General features: G+C 43.1%; 1 protein-coding gene across 5 annotated transcripts in view; it reads left to right on the forward strand.

Moving 5' to 3' along the window:
• LOC144495034 (uncharacterized) overlaps nt 1–17,027 on the forward strand; it is a 166,769-nt gene that overhangs the window by 137,143 nt on the left and 12,599 nt on the right. For 4 of the 5 annotated variants that reach the window (XM_078214844.1, XM_078214841.1, XM_078214842.1 and 1 more), the window contains exons 25-28: nt 2,509–2,591; nt 4,927–5,055; nt 8,645–8,778; nt 14,813–14,950. In XM_078214844.1, the coding sequence (XP_078070970.1) occupies nt 2,509–2,591; nt 4,927–5,055; nt 8,645–8,778; nt 14,813–14,950 (484 nt within the window). The remainder of the gene's footprint in view (nt 1–2,508; nt 2,592–4,926; nt 5,056–8,644; nt 8,779–14,812; nt 14,951–17,027) is intronic. The other variant, XM_078214846.1, reaches the window with a different exon arrangement.

Consider the following 17,027-nt stretch of genomic DNA (forward strand, 5'->3'; position numbering starts at 1 on the left):
AATGGATAGTACAGTCCAAAGGTCAGGGTAAATTAGCACTAAATTGACAGTGAGGATATTCAAAAAGAGTGGACTCAGCAGTAAGTGGAGTGCGCTGACTGCACTTGATGTGCCTTGGTATTTAGTCAGAGAATTATACTGAGTCCAGAGTGTTTCAGTTAAACTCAGGAGTACGTCTGCTGGAGGTGTATACACAATATGACTGGAGATTTTCATATTCCTCATGCAATAATAGACACCTTCAGGTCAGCCTTCAAAACCTCGACGAACTAATTTTTATTTATTAGTTTAGTATTTAATTTAGTGATTAGCCTATTTGTCACTTAGCTATAATGTTATTTTTATGACATAGAGGTTTACAGCATGGAAACAGGCCCTTCGGCCCAACTTGTCCATGCCACCTTTTTTTTCTTAAAACCCCAAAACTAATCCCAATTGCCCACATTTGGCCCATATCCCTCTATACCCATGTAACTATCTAAATGCTTTTTAAAAGGTAAAATTGTACCCACTACGACTACCTCTGGCAGCTTGTTCCAGACACTCACCACCCTCTGAAAAAATTGTCCCTCTGGATACTTTTGTATCTCTCCCCTCTGATCTTAAACTTATGCCCTCTAGTTTTAGACTCCCCTACCTTTTGGAAAAGATATTGACAATCTACCTTGTCTATGCCCCTCATTATTTTATAGACCTCTATAAGGTCACCCCTCAGCCTCCTACGCTCCAGAGGAAAAACGTCCCAGTCTCTTCAGCCTCTCCTTATAACTCAATCCATCAAGTCCCGGTAGCATTGTTTATTCAAATTATAAATATTTTAAGCTGCAGCATTATTTATGAAACTTCACTAATACAACTACACACTTAAGCTCAGAGAAAGACTTCCAAAATACAAATACCTTTCCTTTAGGCCGGATCTGTGGACAGAACAGATTCCCATTTTATCTTTCGGCGAATCAGGGCATTGGTTTTTTCACAAACAGGTCAGGTTAAAATTACACACTCAGTATTCGGGAAAGGCAGCTGAGGTTTGACTACCCAACTTTGACTAACAAAGAATAGATTTTCTGTTTCCTCATGGCACTAGAATCTATTGGACAGGTTATGGTGTTGACTGCAAGAGGAGTTCATCTTCTACCGTGAGAGATATTGAGCCAGATCTTCTGCTATCAGGAGTAGCATTGCACTGAGGTGAAGTTGCATCAAGATGGTTGGAAGCCCTGACTTGTGCACAGGTGCTGTAATTGCCTGGGAAACTTAAACTTCCATTGCTGCTTGGGACATTATGCCAATGTCACTTACGTTAAGCTTCCCAGTTGCAGTCCAGCAGTAAAAGATGATGCAAGTCCAGCTTCTTCACAAACTCACTTTATTCTCTTTTACAACTCCACATACACATCCAACACCCAGTGCCACCTGTAACCCCTTTATATATCCTGGTGAGTACTATTAAACAATTAACATACAAATTAGGTCTAAAGTGGAAGGTTGCAGTTAACCCATTCCTAACATCTTATGCTGATCTCGCTGTCAAAGTCTAGGGCTAGAAATGTGTTACTTACCTGGATCCTTACCCGCAGAATCGTTTACCTAGTTTAATCTCTGGTGTGACTCGGTGATTAGGAGTGGAACTCAACCTGCCGCTACCCCCCAATCACTGACTGCCCACCCTCCTGACCTGACACAACTACACATCCCCCTCCCGACTAACAAGACACTCCACAAACAAATCTAATTATCCAACCCGCCAACACCTCTGACCCAATCGGTTTTCCCCCTCCCTTGACCTGACCCGATTATCTCTTGACCTGACTACCCTCCTGACTACTCGCTCCCATTCCACCACCCGCTCACCCTCCCACTCACTCACTAGCCCACTCAAAGATTTGAGACCTTTGCAAAAGACTCACCTATTAATGTCATAAAAAGGGGGCATGCATTTTGCTCTGCTCCTCTTTGCTCATCCTCTTCAGCGTTGCTCCTTTTTGCCGGTTTTCCATGTGGAATGCTGCGCTGAAGCACCACTGCTGCATCCGGGATCGAAGATTGTGACTAAAAGCAGGGCAAGAAGTAGGCACAGAGATCTCCACAGTGATGAACACAGCATCACCACTGATCAAAAGATCTGGTCCATTATCTTATGTACAGTTATTTTTATCCTCAAAATGTTCTAGTTAACAGGTCGAGTCACATGGAGTGAGGTTGTTCTACCTGTATCCAGTCACCATTTGGCTCATGTATGGTGACATCTAGCAACACCTTGAATGTGTGTTTGGAATATCTGCTCATTTTTACCAACACCAAGAACATTACAGTAACGCATGGTCTTTGCCTTCCCTGAGGAGATTTATTTTTATCTCAGTATTCTGTCAAGTTGTCTCTTGCTACATTTCATCAGAATATCTTTTATGTTAATCTTTTCACTATATATTTGAATACATAATAGTTGTGTGTAATATTGTTATGCAGCACATATTGTGTTTCCTAAGAGTAATTCATCTATTTTAGGTACTGTCTCAATATTTGCCAGTGATGGTTCAGTAATGGTATCACAAGGTGGAATTGAATCTGGCCAAGGCCTTGATACCAAGGTAGGCTCCACAACTCATGGAGTGATTCCTCGTTGTAGTGAGATTTTTTTTGCTTCCTTCATTTTAGCTTCTTGATGTTGTTACCTTCCCACTGTTCCCTCCTTTTCATGTACCCATCCCCCTCCCAAAATAACCTCCATGTGATAGTCACTTGGACAATTGTTCTGTGTTTGATTATGAGAGCCTGGTAACTGATCTATGTTCACTGTTCTCCATTGGGTGTGGACACTGGAGAAAAGTAAGCAAATTGCAGGAAGGGCTGGAAGACAGAGCTGAAGCTCAGCAGACTTTTCAAAAGCACTTTTAATGAAACCGGATACACACACACAAAAACGAGTGTTACCTCCGCATAGACCCAATATATAAAATATACAACACACTGTGATTTCCCTGATAAGATATTTGACCCCCCCTTGCAGGCAAATTGTAGAAGCAACCAAATCCTGTTCAGTAATAGTTTGCTGTGTAACCATTTTGGATTCAAAACTTTAAAGGGAATGAGCTATATTAAAAATGCTCTAGAGTAGAAACTCAATGTGAAAGATGGGGGGGGGGGGGGGGGGGGGGGTTGTATTATTTCCAGTGATTCGAGTATGAATAGCACTATGGTTATGTGTGAAATTCCTGTATAGACGGTTAAGGCTGAGAGAAAGAGATATTTGTCCTAGTGGCTTTATTCCCATGGCTGAGTTGGAAGATGAAAGATTTGAGACCTCATACAGACAGCACACGCAAGTTGGATTAGAATATGGCCCCCAAACTGAGTTCCATCCAGCAAATACTTGGCCTGAGGACAGATTAGCCCCTGGCTCAGTGCTAATATTCCTGCCTCGAATCAGAATGGCTGGGTTCGGATCCAACTCCATACAGTTCCAGCGATAAGAGCCTTGGCTCTGAATTGACATCAGTTTGAGGGTCTGGACTACCTAATCCATTGCTAAATAAAGGGAAGGTGCTGCTCTTTCAGCATGATTGCAACCAGCAATTCGCAGGATAAAACTGAGGACGGCCATGGTAAGCCACCTCAATTTGAGACTTGAGTTAATACATATTCTAGGGTGGGCTGATGAACAATGTTATCTTAAAAATAAACTCAACACACTCAAAGAGACACTGAATCGAAAGTGACATTGGATAGAGCGGTCAAAAGCTTGATCAAAACGTTGATTTGAAGGGGGGCTTTGAAGAAAAGATGGAGAAAATTCTAGAGTGCAGGGCCTAAGCAGCTGAAAGCATGAGCACAAACAGTGTGGGAAAGGTTGGGAGGCTGAGGGAAAAAAACAAGTGTTAATAGACTGGTAATAGTGAGTGGATCTTTGTCTTCTGCTATGTTGTCTGACCCCAAGAACCTCTTGCTGCTGCTCTTCCTGTACTATCACTATTCAGAATAGAGATGTCCCTATTTGGAAAGCCATTTCAGCTGCTTAAGTTTGAAAGCTTTAATCTAAAAAAAAGAAAGACTAAATAGTACCCTAAATAGTATTTTTAATGACCATAAGATGCCCCAAATTGCTTTCGACAATAATGTACTATTGAAGTCTTTTGTAATGTAGGAACCATGGTAGCGAATGTGCACACGACAAACAGCAATGTTATAATGACCAGATAATCTGTTTTTTGAGAATTTGATTGAGTTATGACTTTGAGTGCATTGAGACTGACGGCATACAAGTATGGTGCAAGTCTTTGTATCATTTTTTTTTCTTTAAAAATTTGCTGATCAAACTTCTGCAATCTGTTATACCACTACCAGTTGTCTTCAGGCTCACTACACCTAAACATCTGGATATAAATCTACACCAAAGCATGACTTAATGCAGGAAATTCACTTGAACTGGGTTTTGACAAGAAGGGTAGAATCATGTAAATGAATGGCACAAGATTTCAATAGACCCATCTCTGAAGCAATGAGTAAATCAAGGAAATTCATGCTTACCAGTGTTTTGGCGTAAAACCAGCATACCAGCTGAATGTAAATTTCCTCAAAAGAAAATGGAGCAACTGTATTGTTGCATTGCAATTATGTTGAAATGTTCCAAGTAATCTCAGGCCCACACTGCTATCCTGTTTTAAGACCTACAGTACAAAGCTGGTCTTGCTCCGATTGCAAGGTGCAGTCCCATGTCCTACTCGCCCAACAAATAATTAAGCATTTGTAGAAAATGGACCAGATTCAATGTCAAGTCCATGCAAAATGTGCATTGCTTAGTTTCCCGTGGGGTGAGGAGGGAGAAAACTTTGTTCGAATATTTTCACCATTTCTTTTTCTATACCGTGCTTTGATTAGTTTCATGTTGAAATGAATGTCTGATTTCTGTCTCCTTTTGTATATCAGGTTGCTCAGGTATGTGCCTATGCATTAGGAATTCCAGTTGATTTGATCTCCATCAAACCAACAACAACAGTTAACAGTCCAAATTCTGGTGCGACCGGTGGCAGCATCACCAGTGAGCTTAACTGTTTGGTGAGTCTTTGTGATATTCAGTACCGACACCCTCTAATTAACCATCTATGTGCTCTCAAAGATTATATTAAATCATTTTATACAAGTTTTCATCATTTCCTGCCTGTAGCAACTCCTGTTGGTGGTACAGTAAAGTTTGGCCAGGTGGAAATGCTGGAAGTGGAATTCTACTATACACGGTCTTCACCAGCATCCACATTCAACTGGCCATCCTCCGCATTTCCATTGCATCCAGCATAATGCCACCACCAAATAATCCACCCCTCCAACCCCCTTGCAGCATTCTGAAGGAACAGCTCCCTCTAGAATACCATAGTCCACTTTTTAATCAACTCAACAACCCCCTCCTTACAGTACAAGTATAGGAGATGCGTTTTACCTCCTGCTTTTACCTCCTCCCTTCCCACTGTCCCAGACCTCAAACACTCTTTCCGGGTGGAGCAGTGATTTACTTGTACTTCTTTCCATTTAGTATAAAGTATTCGCAGTTCACAATGCAGTTTCCTCCATGCATGGGAGACGAAACACAGATTTGAGCGACTGCTTTGGGGAACCCCTGTATTCAGTCTGCAGAGCGACCCTGAGCTTCCAGTTGCCTGTCATTTTCTTGCGCTGCCCCACTGCCATTCAGACTTTTTTATTATTCTTTCATGAGACATGGGCTTCGCTGGCTAGGCCAACATTTGTTGCCCACCCCTAACTGTCCTTCAGAAGGTGATGGTGCTCTCCAGCCTCCTGCATTGTTTCAATGAAGCTTGCGTAAGCTCGAGAAATAATATCTCATCGTTGGAGTAGGCACTTCACAAACTTCCAGACTCAGCACTGAGTTCAATAGTTTCAGATCGAAACTTCTGCCCTTATGTTATTCAGATGACAGCTGTTGATATTTCTCTCATTTCCTCAAGGCATCTTGGCTGGAATCTTACCACTGTTCACTGCGGCAGGAATTTTCCCATCCTGCTGCAGTGACCGGAGATCTGACTGGTCACCAAATTCTCTGACCTCGCTGCAGCGGGAGTGTGGCGTGAATGGCCACGAAGATTGCGCCCCTTATTTTTTCTTGTCCCATTACCTTCTCCTTTTGCCTTGCACCACCATCCCTTTTGTCATAAAATGTAGAAACATAGAAGCTGGAAGCAGGCGTAGGCCATTCGGCCCTTTGAGCCTGCTCCGCCATTCATTTTGATCATGTCTGATCATCAAATTCAATATCCTGATCCCCCCCTTTCCCCCATATCCCCAGACTGCTTTAGCTCAAGAGCTAATTTCTTCTTGAAATCAGACAACGTTTTGGCCTCAACTACTTTCTGTGGTAGTGAATTCCACACATTCACCACCCTCTGGGTGAAGAAATTTCTCCTCATCTCAGTTCTAAAAGGTTTACCCCTTATCCTCAAACTATGACCCCTAGTTCTGGACTCCCCCATCATTGGGAACGTTCTTTCTGAATCTACCCTGTCGAACCCTGTTAGAATTTTATAAGTTTCTATGAGATCCCCTCTCACTCTCTAAACTCCAGTGAATATAATCCTAACCGGCTTAGTCTCTCCTCATATGACAAACCATCACTTAATGTCACTTAAAAAGCTCCTGCTTTTCACCTTTGCCTTAACTTTGCACTTATTAAAGCCTCTTACATCTCTAACGTTTTTCAGTTTTGATGATGGATCTTTGATCTGAATCATTAACTCTTTTTCTCTCTCCACTGATGCTGTCTGACTTGCTGAATATTTTCTTTGGCTTCATTCTACCACCTGTAGGGAAATGAATAGACTTACAGTTGAAACTGTGCTGATAAAGGAAAGACTTTTCACGTATATAGCCATTTTGATGACCACAACACTCCCGAAAGTGCTTTACAGTCATGAAATACATTTGAAATATAGTTACTGTTGTATTGTAGGAAATACAGCAGCCAGTTTGCACATAGCAAACTCCCCCAAACATCAATGTGTTAATGACCAGATAGGCTGTCTTGTGATTTTATTGAGTGATGAATATTGTTCAGGACATCAAGGATAACTACCCAGCTCTTCATAAAAATTATGCCATAGGATCTTTTGCATCTATCAGAGGCCAGAGAGAGGCCTTGATTTAACTTCTCATCTAAAAGACTGCAGCTGTCAACGGTGGGCCTGGATAAGATGTTGGGTGGGCCAAATGGCTTCCTTCTGCACTGTAGGGTTTCTATAGTTCTATGGGTTCGCCCAATCATGTGGAACGATGGCTAATCAGTGAGAAACCTAGGAGTTGTTGAACCCACTGTCCATTTTTGATTCTAAAAGGTTCACTCATAATGTGGTAAGGAATTCATGAGAAACTTATTTACTCAGAGTAGAGTGGAGCTCTATACCACATGGCGCTAATGAGGTGATGCACTTGTTTTGTGTTTGTTCATGGGATGTGGGTGTCGTTGGCTTAGCCACCATTTATTGCCCATTCTTGAGGGCAATTAAGAGTCAACCACATTGCTGTGGATCTGGAGTCACATGTAGGCCAGACCAGGTAAGGATAGCAGAATACTTTCCCTAAAGGATATTACTGAACCAGATGGGTTTTTACGATAATTGACAATGGTTACGTGTTCATCATCAGACTTTTGATTCCAGATTTTTATTGAACTCAAAATTTCACCGCCTGCTGGTCCCCAGAGCGTTACTCTGGGTCTCTAGATTACTAGTCCAGTGTCAGTACAGCTACCCCACTACCTCCTCTTAAGAGGAAGCTAGGTAAGTACATGAAGCAGAAAAGGATAGATGGATATGCTGATAGGGCATGTACATTTCAAGTACCATGTACTTATAGAGGCAGACATTAGTCATTTGAGAGTATTGCCAAAGCTTTTTGTCTTGCACTCATCAGGATAATTCGCAAAAGCACTAAATGTAAAGGGAACAGCGGCCTACAGTATATCCCAAGGACTGGCGGATCTAACCAAACAGTATGCCCCTTCAGCTGTTTGCAAGATACTGACCGTATCTAACCAGCCCGTGCCTGTAAACGTATTGTCTAACATTAGATATAATTTTGTGATTGGACACTATTTGTGAAACAATCTTCAGTGTGCTAAGAATTACACTGACAATCTATTTAAGATCATCAGTAGGGTTCACAGTGTGGCTCACTTACACATGTTAAAAGTTACATATATTAACACTTTGTCCTGTCCTTTGCAGACAAAAAGAACATGTGCACACAATACATCTTTTTCAACTAAACAAAATAGGTGTCAGCCATTATCCAGTTCATTTCTTGGGGCGATGCCTTGACCAATCAGAGTTAACCTTTAAATTTAAACAAAGATCGACATTTAACTGTAAGTCATCAGTCCTCCATGATAATGCTTCTAATCAAGAGTCCACTTGCCAACCAATCAGCACTGTATTCTCACATAATATAAATTGTCTTGATGAGTGCAAGATGAAAAACTTCTACAAGATGTATCTTTTTTCAGCAAGACTTAATTTAGAATTATTATTTTGTTAGGAGCTTAGATCAGGTTGGGATAGGCAACAGTTTGGCTTGTTGGTTCATTTGTTTGCCTCAGACACATGCTCTCGGGTAAACCTGTGCTTTGGTTTTCTCACAGGGAGTAAAAAATTGTTGCGAGATATTGATGAAGAGAATGAAGCCTGTGAAGGATAAGCTTCCACCAGCTACCTCTTGGAAGGATCTGGTCGCAGCCTGTTTTAACGCCAAGGTGAATTTAACTGCACAATATTGGTGAGTAACTTAATTCATCTAGTGATCCTTCTTGAATGTGACTGATAAAGTTACTCTTCGCTGGTTTGAGATTGTGTTTCCTTCTTTCAAATAATAAAACTTAGGTATTAAAATATATAGGCTTGGATTTTGTAATCATTGTCAAGGCAACAATGCTCTCTGCTGATCTCAAAGTAAACAGCCCACAAAGGTTTAGCAATCTCTGTGGTCTGCATTCCCCCTTTTCTGATATATAGAAACATAAAAACATAGAAATTTGAAGCAGGAGTCGGCCATTCGGCCCTTCGAACCTGCTCTGCCATTCATTTTGATCATGGCTGATCATTGAATTCAATATCCTGATCCCCCCTATCTCCCATATCCCTCGATCCTTTTAACCCCAAGAGCTATATCTAAATTCTTCTTTGAATCAGACAATGTTTTGGCCTCAGCTACTTTCTGTGGTAGTGAATTCCACACACTTACCACCCTTTGGGTGAAGAAATTTCTCCTCATCTCTGTTCTAAAAGATTTACCTCCTTATCCTCAAACTATGACCCCCTAGTTCGTTTAAGACTTACCTGGATAGTCACATGAGCAGCCTGGGAATGGAGGGATACAAACGATTGGTCTAGTTGGACCAAGGAGCGGCACAGGCTTGGAGGGCCGAAGGGCCTGTTTCCTGTGCTGTACTGTTCTTTGTTCTTTGTTCTGAACTCCCCCATCATTGGGAACATTCTTTCTGAATCTACCCTGTTTAACTCTGTTAGAATTTTAAAAGTTTCTATGAAATCCCCTCTCGCTCTTCTAAACTCCAGTGAATACAATCCTAACGGAGTTAGTCTCTCCTCATATGACAGACCTGCCATCCCAGGAATCAGTATTAGTTTGAACCTGGCACCAAGTCAAGGGGATCTTCAGGTGTCGCGCAACAATTATATCATTAAGCAGGATAAATAGCTAATTACATTTAAGAATTCTCACAGACAACAAACCAGGATTAAAGTGCAATAATTATCCTTCATGTTTATAAATTTTAGAGAAAGCAAAACAAAGGAATTGGGACATAGATTTTAGAAGCTGAAAGATCTTTTTTTAAACTTCAATTTTTTCTCAAACGGTGCAAAAGTGACATTGCACACATTTAAAAATGAGCTTTTCTGGGCCCAAAGAGGCTCCTCAGTAGCAATTATGAGTTACTATGCTGTTAAAAACACATTTACAGCCATTAACAAGGCATTGCTTTTTCAGGGTTCCTGCAATATTGCAACATAAATTAGTCAGTTCATTGACTAATAATAGATTACAATTTACACAGGGATTTCAGAGCACCCAATGGAGAAGCAAAGATTACCTCATAGCAACTTCTGAATTTTCACATTTAACTGGGCATATGCAGACCCAGAGTTACTATCCGTTTCAGAGGAATAATGATGGCAAACATTGATATTTTATTACTGCAAAATCTGGACCATTACGTGGTTACAATCTGGGTGCAAATGCTTGGTGTATTGCACCAGGTTTATCCAGTAAGTAGTCTCACAACACCAAGTTAAAGTCCAACAGGTTTATTTTGTAGCACGAGCTTTTGGAGCGTTGCCCCTTCATCAGATGATATATGACTCACCTGATGAAGGAGCGGTGCTCCAAAAGCTTGTGCTACCAAATAAACCTGTTGGACTTTAACTTGGTGTTGTGAGACTACTTACTGTGTCGACCCCAGTCCAACGCCGGCAACTCCACATCATGACTACCAGGTTTGCCGACAGTGCTTGTTTATTTTGCTGACTCTTCCCAACTACCTTGAGCTCGTCCATGTGTCCAGCTATAACCTCTTTAATGATCTATTCTAGCACCAATGCATCTATGATTGCATTCACCACCTCTTCTAAGACTCGAGGGTGAAGCCTATCGGGACCTTGAGACTTGCCAGCCCACAGTTCCACCAGTTTGTTCAATACTGCTTCCTTGTGATTGTAATTTCACTAAGTTCTTCTCTCCCCTCCACCTCTAGATTTACAGCTATTTCTTCAATGTTTTGTGTATCCTCAATAGTGAATACAGAAGTATCCATTTGTCATTTCCTTATTCTCTGTTATTAACTCCCCATTCTCACTCTCAAGAGGGGTACTCACTTTAGTTACTATTTTCCAGTTTAAATACTGAAAGAAACTCTTGCTATCAGTTTTTACATTCCTCATTAGCTTCCTCTTGTACGAACTCGTACTCTTCATACTTCTTTATATTTTGACTAATCATCTTGCCTGCCACTCATATTTGTGCAATGATATGTTTTTTCCTTAAGTTTGATGCTTTCCTTAGCTTCTTCAGTGAAACATGGTGGCTCCTCACTTTAGAATTTTTCCTCACCCCCAACTACTTAGTTTAAAGCCCTCTCTACTTCCCTAGTTATTTGGTTCGCAAGAACATTGGTCCCAGCATGATTCAGGTGTAGACCGACCCAATGGTACAGCCCCCACTTTCCCCAGTGCTGATGCCAGTGTCCCACATACCGGAACCCACTTCTCCCACACCAGTCTTTGAGCCACATCATCTCTCTAATTTTATGTACCATACGCCAATTTGCATGAGGCTCAGGTAATAATGCAGAGATTATAACCTTTGAGGTTCTGCTTCTCAATTTAGTGTCTAAGTCCTCAACAGCAAGTGATAGACAAAGTTAAGCGATCCCACAACCAACGGATCAGATCTAAGCTCTGCAGTCCTTCCACATCCAGTCAAGAATGGTGGTGGACAATTAAACAACTCACTGGAGGAGGAGGCTCCACAAATATCCCCATCCTCAATGATGGAGGAGCCCAGCACATCAGTGCAAAGGATAAGGCTGAAGTATTCGCAGCAAGCTTCAGTCAGAAGTGCCGACTGGATGATCCATCTTGGCCTCCACCAGTGGCCCCCAGCATCTCAGATGCCAGTCTCCAGCCAATTCGATTCACTCCATGTGATATCAAGAAACGGTTGGAGGCATTGGATACTGCAAAGGCAATGGGCCCTGATAACATTCCAGCAATAGTACAGAAGACTTGTGCACCAGAACTTGCCGCTCCCCTAGCCACGCTCTTCCAGCACAGTTACAACACTGGCATCTACCCAACAATGTGGAAAATTGCCCAGGTATGTCCTGTACACAAAAAGCAGGACAAATCCAACCCAGCCAATTACCGCCCAATCAGTCTACTCTCGATCATCAGTAAAGTGATGGAAGGGGGTCATCGACAGTACTATCAAGTAGCACCTGCTCAGTGACACCCAGTTTGAGTTTTGCCAGGGTCACTCAGCTCCTGACCTCGTTACAGCCTTGGTTCAAACATGGACAAAAGAGCTGAATTCCAGAGGTGAGGTGAGAGTGACAGCCCTTGACATCAAGGCCGCATTCGACCGAGTGTGGCATCAAGGAGCCCTGGCAAAACTGGAATCAATGAGTATCAGGGGGCAAACGCTCCGCTGGTTGGAGTCATACCTAGTACATAGGAAGCTGTTTGTGGTTGTGAAGGGTCAGTCATCTCAGCTCCATAACATCTCTGCAGGAGTCCCTCAGGGTAGTGTCCTCGGCCCAACAATCTTCAGCTGCTTCATTGATGACCTTCCCTCCGTCATAAGGTTAAAAGTGGGGATGTTCGCCGATGATTGCACAATGTTCAGCACCAATCGCGACTCCTCAGATACTGAAGCAGTCCATGTTCAAATGCAACAAGATCTGGACAATATCCAGGCTTGGGCTGACAAGTGGCAAGTAACATGCATACCACACAAATGCCAGGCAATGACCATCACCAATAAGAGACACTCTAACCACCGCCCCTTAACATTCAATGGTGTTACCATCACTGAAACCCCCATTGTCAACATCCTTGGGGTTACCATTGACCAGAAACTCAACTGGACTCACCACATAAACACAGTGCTACAAGAACAAGTCAGAGGCTAGGAATACTGTGGCGAGTAACTCACCTCCTGAGTCTCCAGAGCCTATCCATCATCTACAAAGCATAAGTCAGGAGTGTGATGGAATACTCCCCACTTGCCTGGATGGGTGCAGCTCCAACAACACTCAAGAAGCTTGACACCATCCAGGACAAAGCAGCCCGCTTAATTGGCACCACATCTACAAACATTCAATCCCTCCACCACCAACACTCAGTAGCAGCAGTGTGTACTATCTACCAGATGCACTGCAGCAATTCACCAAAGATCCTTAGACAGCACCTTCCAAACCACTTCCATCTAGAAGGACAAGGGCAGCCGATACATGGGAACATCACCAGCTGCAAGTTCCCCTCCAAGCCACTCACCATCCTGACTTGGGAATATATCGCCGTTCCTTCGCAGTCGCTGGTCAAAATCCTGGAATTCCTTCCCTAACGGTATTGTGGGTCAACCCACAGAACATGGACTGCAGCGATTCAAGAAGGCAGCTCACCACCGCCTTCTCAAGGGCGACTAGGGATGGGCAATAAATGCTGGCCAGCCAGCGATGCCCATGTCCCACGAATGAATAAAAAATAAATAATGTCAATGCAGAACCTCTTTCCAAGTTCTACCTATGTTGTTGATACCTGCATGGACTGCAATCTCTGGATCCTCTCCCTTCTGTTGTAAGTTCCTCTCTACCACTGAGCAGGCATCCTGAAACTCTGGCACCTGGCAGGCAACACGTATAAAAATAAGTGATTGATAGAAGTGTCACCTGAAAATGCTTTCTTTTTGTGAAATTATTGGTGGAACTGCATATATATTTTCTCCTGGCACTAGCCATGTTGCGATGGTAATCAGCACCCCACCAGTAGCATTCTAAAGCTGGACACTGATAGGTGTAATAAAACAACCAAGTGCGACTCTGTCTTGAGTTTACGAGTTTGCTGTTGTGTGACGAGAAACTATCTGGTTTCTCGTCACACAACAGCATATCTGAGATGAAACTTTGTATGCATGATCATATAACAGAACTGCCCCCACCCGTCAATCGTTGAAAGGATGAATGTTCCAGTTAGCAGCATGTCACTCTTCACAAACTTATTTCATTCAATTATAAGTCAAATGCATTATTGGAGACCTGCATTCGACTCATTGTGTAGTGATTTTGGGCACATTCACTGGTACCCTATGTTCTTTAACGGCAGATTCCTAGTTTGTAAATATCATAAGCAGAATATTCATTTTGGTAGGACTAACTTAAATGTGGATTACAGGGTCAAAGGTAGGGTTCTGAAGACTGTGGAGGAACAGAGAGATCTTGGGGTTCATATCCACAGATCTCTAAAGGTTGCCACTCAAGTGGATAGAGCTGTGAAGAAGGCCTATAGTGTGTTAGCTTTTATTAACAGGGGGTTGGAGTTTAAGAGCCGTGGGGTTATGCTGCAACTGTACAGGACCTTGGTGAGACCGCATTTGGAATATTGTGTGCAGTTCTGGTCACCTCACTATAAGAAGGATGTGGAAGCGCTGGAAAGAGTGCAGAGGAGATTTACCAGGATGCTGCCTGGTTTGGAGGGTAGGTCTTATGAGGAAAGGTTGAGGGAGCTAGGGCTGTTCTCTCTGGAGCGGAGGAGGCTGAGGGGAGACTTAATAGAGGTTTATAAAATGATGAAGGGGATAGATAGAGTGAACGTTCAAAGACTATTTCCTTGGGTGGATGGAGCTATTACAAGGGGGCATAACTATAGGGTTCATGGTGGGAGATACAGGAAGGATATCAGAGGTAGGTTCTTTACGCAGAAAGTGGTTGGGGTGTGGAATGGACTGCCTGCAGTGATAGTGGAGTCAGACACTTTAGGAACATTTAAGCGGTTATTGGATAGGCACATGGAGCACACCAGGATGATAGGGAGTGGGATAGCTTGATCTTGGTTTCAGATAAAGCTCGGCACAACATCGTGGGCTGAAGGGCCTGTTCTGTGCTGTAATGTTCTATGTTACTTTTCCTTGTTTCCCTCACCTCATAAAATCTAACTCAAGTTGCGTCTTTGGAGTGTATTTTTCTAAGAAGCGTAATGATTGATCACTTTATAAAGACGTGACTGTGTTATTTGTGTAGGATATGGCCTGACCCACAGCCCAGAGGTGCCCCTCAGTATAACTCATACGGAGTAACTGTGGTAGAGGCTGAAATTGACGTCCTGACTGGCGAGAACCAGATCAACCAAGTGGACTTGCTGTTTGATTGTGGTCAAAGGTAGGAAACAACATTGACAGAAAGCCCCACTACGTTGTTTCATGTTCTTTTCCTTAGATGAAAGGAGGTCATTAACGTGAAACATTCAGATTGAAGACTCAGATTGTTCTCTGAACTCAAACATTTGGATCAGTGAATAATATAAGTGAGATACACATTATTCTTTTAGACATGTAAGGGAAGGTCCAAAGATGTGCGGGTTAGGTTGATTGGCCGTGCTAAAATTGCCCCTTAGTGTCCTGAGATGTGCAGGTTAGAGAGATTAGCGGGTAAATATGTAGGGATATGGGGGTAGGGCCTGGGTGGGATTGTGGTCGGTGCAGACCCGATGGGCCAAATGGCCTCTTTCTGCACTGTAGGGTTTCTATGATTCTATGATAAGGTTGTTTGGTTAGAGCATTCTATTTCCGATGACGAAACAAAATGCCACCCCATCCAAAGATACCTTCCCAGAGCCCTTACTCTACCTCGCTGCCCCAGCAGATGGAAGGATATTCCACTGCAAACTTTCCACTTCTCTCACAATATGAGAATTTTCCACCTTCCTCTCTGAGAACATTACGAAGCGCCCAGCTGAGAACCTTGCACCCACTTCCCTGTCACAATGATTCATCATCCTCCATCTGTGCACACTTTGATATTCTCCACTGGCCATTGACTGTACCAATCGCAATCTTCTCCCCCTCTGCCACTAAAACAGGGAGTTTTTGATGGTCCAGCCTTATTCCCAGGCCGGGAGAGTTTTTCTATCCTCGACCACTGTCCCTCATCCACAAACAGTGAATGGGATTTTCCAAGCAACCTGCTGCGTGTTTTGCAGGAGCAGAGGCAGCCCGCCATGGCTGGCAGCGGGATATTCTGGCCCAGCCATTGCCAATGGGATTTCCCATCGAATGCACCTCTCGCCACCGGGAAACCCATGGCAGGAGTGCATCTTCGGCGCAACTGGAAGATCCCACCAGCATGAACAGCTGGAAAATTCCGGCCAGATTGTAGTGTTTCTTCATTATTTAAAAATTTAGAGTACTAAGGGGTTTTGTGAAGGGCAGGTCGTGTCTCACTAACTTGATCGAGTTTTTCGAGGAAGTGATGAAGATGATTGATGAGGGTAGGACAGTGGATGTTGTCTACATGGACTTCAGTAAGGCCTTTGACAAAGTCCCTCATGGCAGACTGGTGCAGAAGGTGAAGTCGCATGGGATCAGAGGTGAGCTGGCAAGGTGGATACAAAACTGGCTCGGTCAAAAAAGACAGAGGGTAGCAGTGGAAAGGTGCATTTCTGAATGGAGGGCCGTGACAAGTGGCGTTCCTCAGGGATCAGCGCTGGGACCTTTGCTGTTTGTAATATATATAAATGATTTGGAGGAAAATGTAACTGGATTGATTAGTAAGTTTGCGGACGACACAAAGGTTGGTGGATTTGCGGATAGCGATGAGGACCATCAGAGGATACAGCAGGATATAGATCAGTTGGAGACTTGGGCAGAGAGGTGGCAGATGGAGTTTAATCCGGACAAATGTGAGGTAATGCATTTTGGAAGGTCTAATACAAATAGGAAATATACAGTAAATGGCAGAACCCTTAAGAGTATTGATAGGCAGAGGGATCTGGATGTACAGGTACACAGGTCACTGAAAGTGGCAATGCAGGTGGAGAAGGTAGTCAAGAAGGCATTCAGCATGCTTGCCTTCGTCGGCCGGGGCATTGAGTTTAAAAATTGGCAAGTCATGTTGCAGCGTTATAGAACCTTAGTTAGGCCGCACTTGGAATATAGTGTTCAATTCTGGTTGCCACACTACCAGAAGGATGTGGAGGCTTTGGAGAGGATACAGAAAATATTTACCAGGATGTTGCCTGGTATGGAGGGCATCAGCTATGAGGAGAGGTTGGAGAAACTTGGTTTGTTTTCACTGGAACGACAGAGGTTGAGGAGTGACCTGATAGAAGTCGACAAGATTATGAGAGGTATGGACAGAGTGGGTAGTTAGAAGCTTTTTCTGAGGGTGGAAGAGTCAATTACTAGGAGGCATAGGTTTACGGTGCGAGGGGCGAGGTTTAAAGGAGACGTAAGAGGCA

Source organism: Mustelus asterias, chromosome 6 (assembly GCF_964213995.1).
Source record: "Mustelus asterias chromosome 6, sMusAst1.hap1.1, whole genome shotgun sequence".
In the NCBI taxonomy this organism is placed as follows: Eukaryota; Metazoa; Chordata; class Chondrichthyes; order Carcharhiniformes; family Triakidae; genus Mustelus; species Mustelus asterias.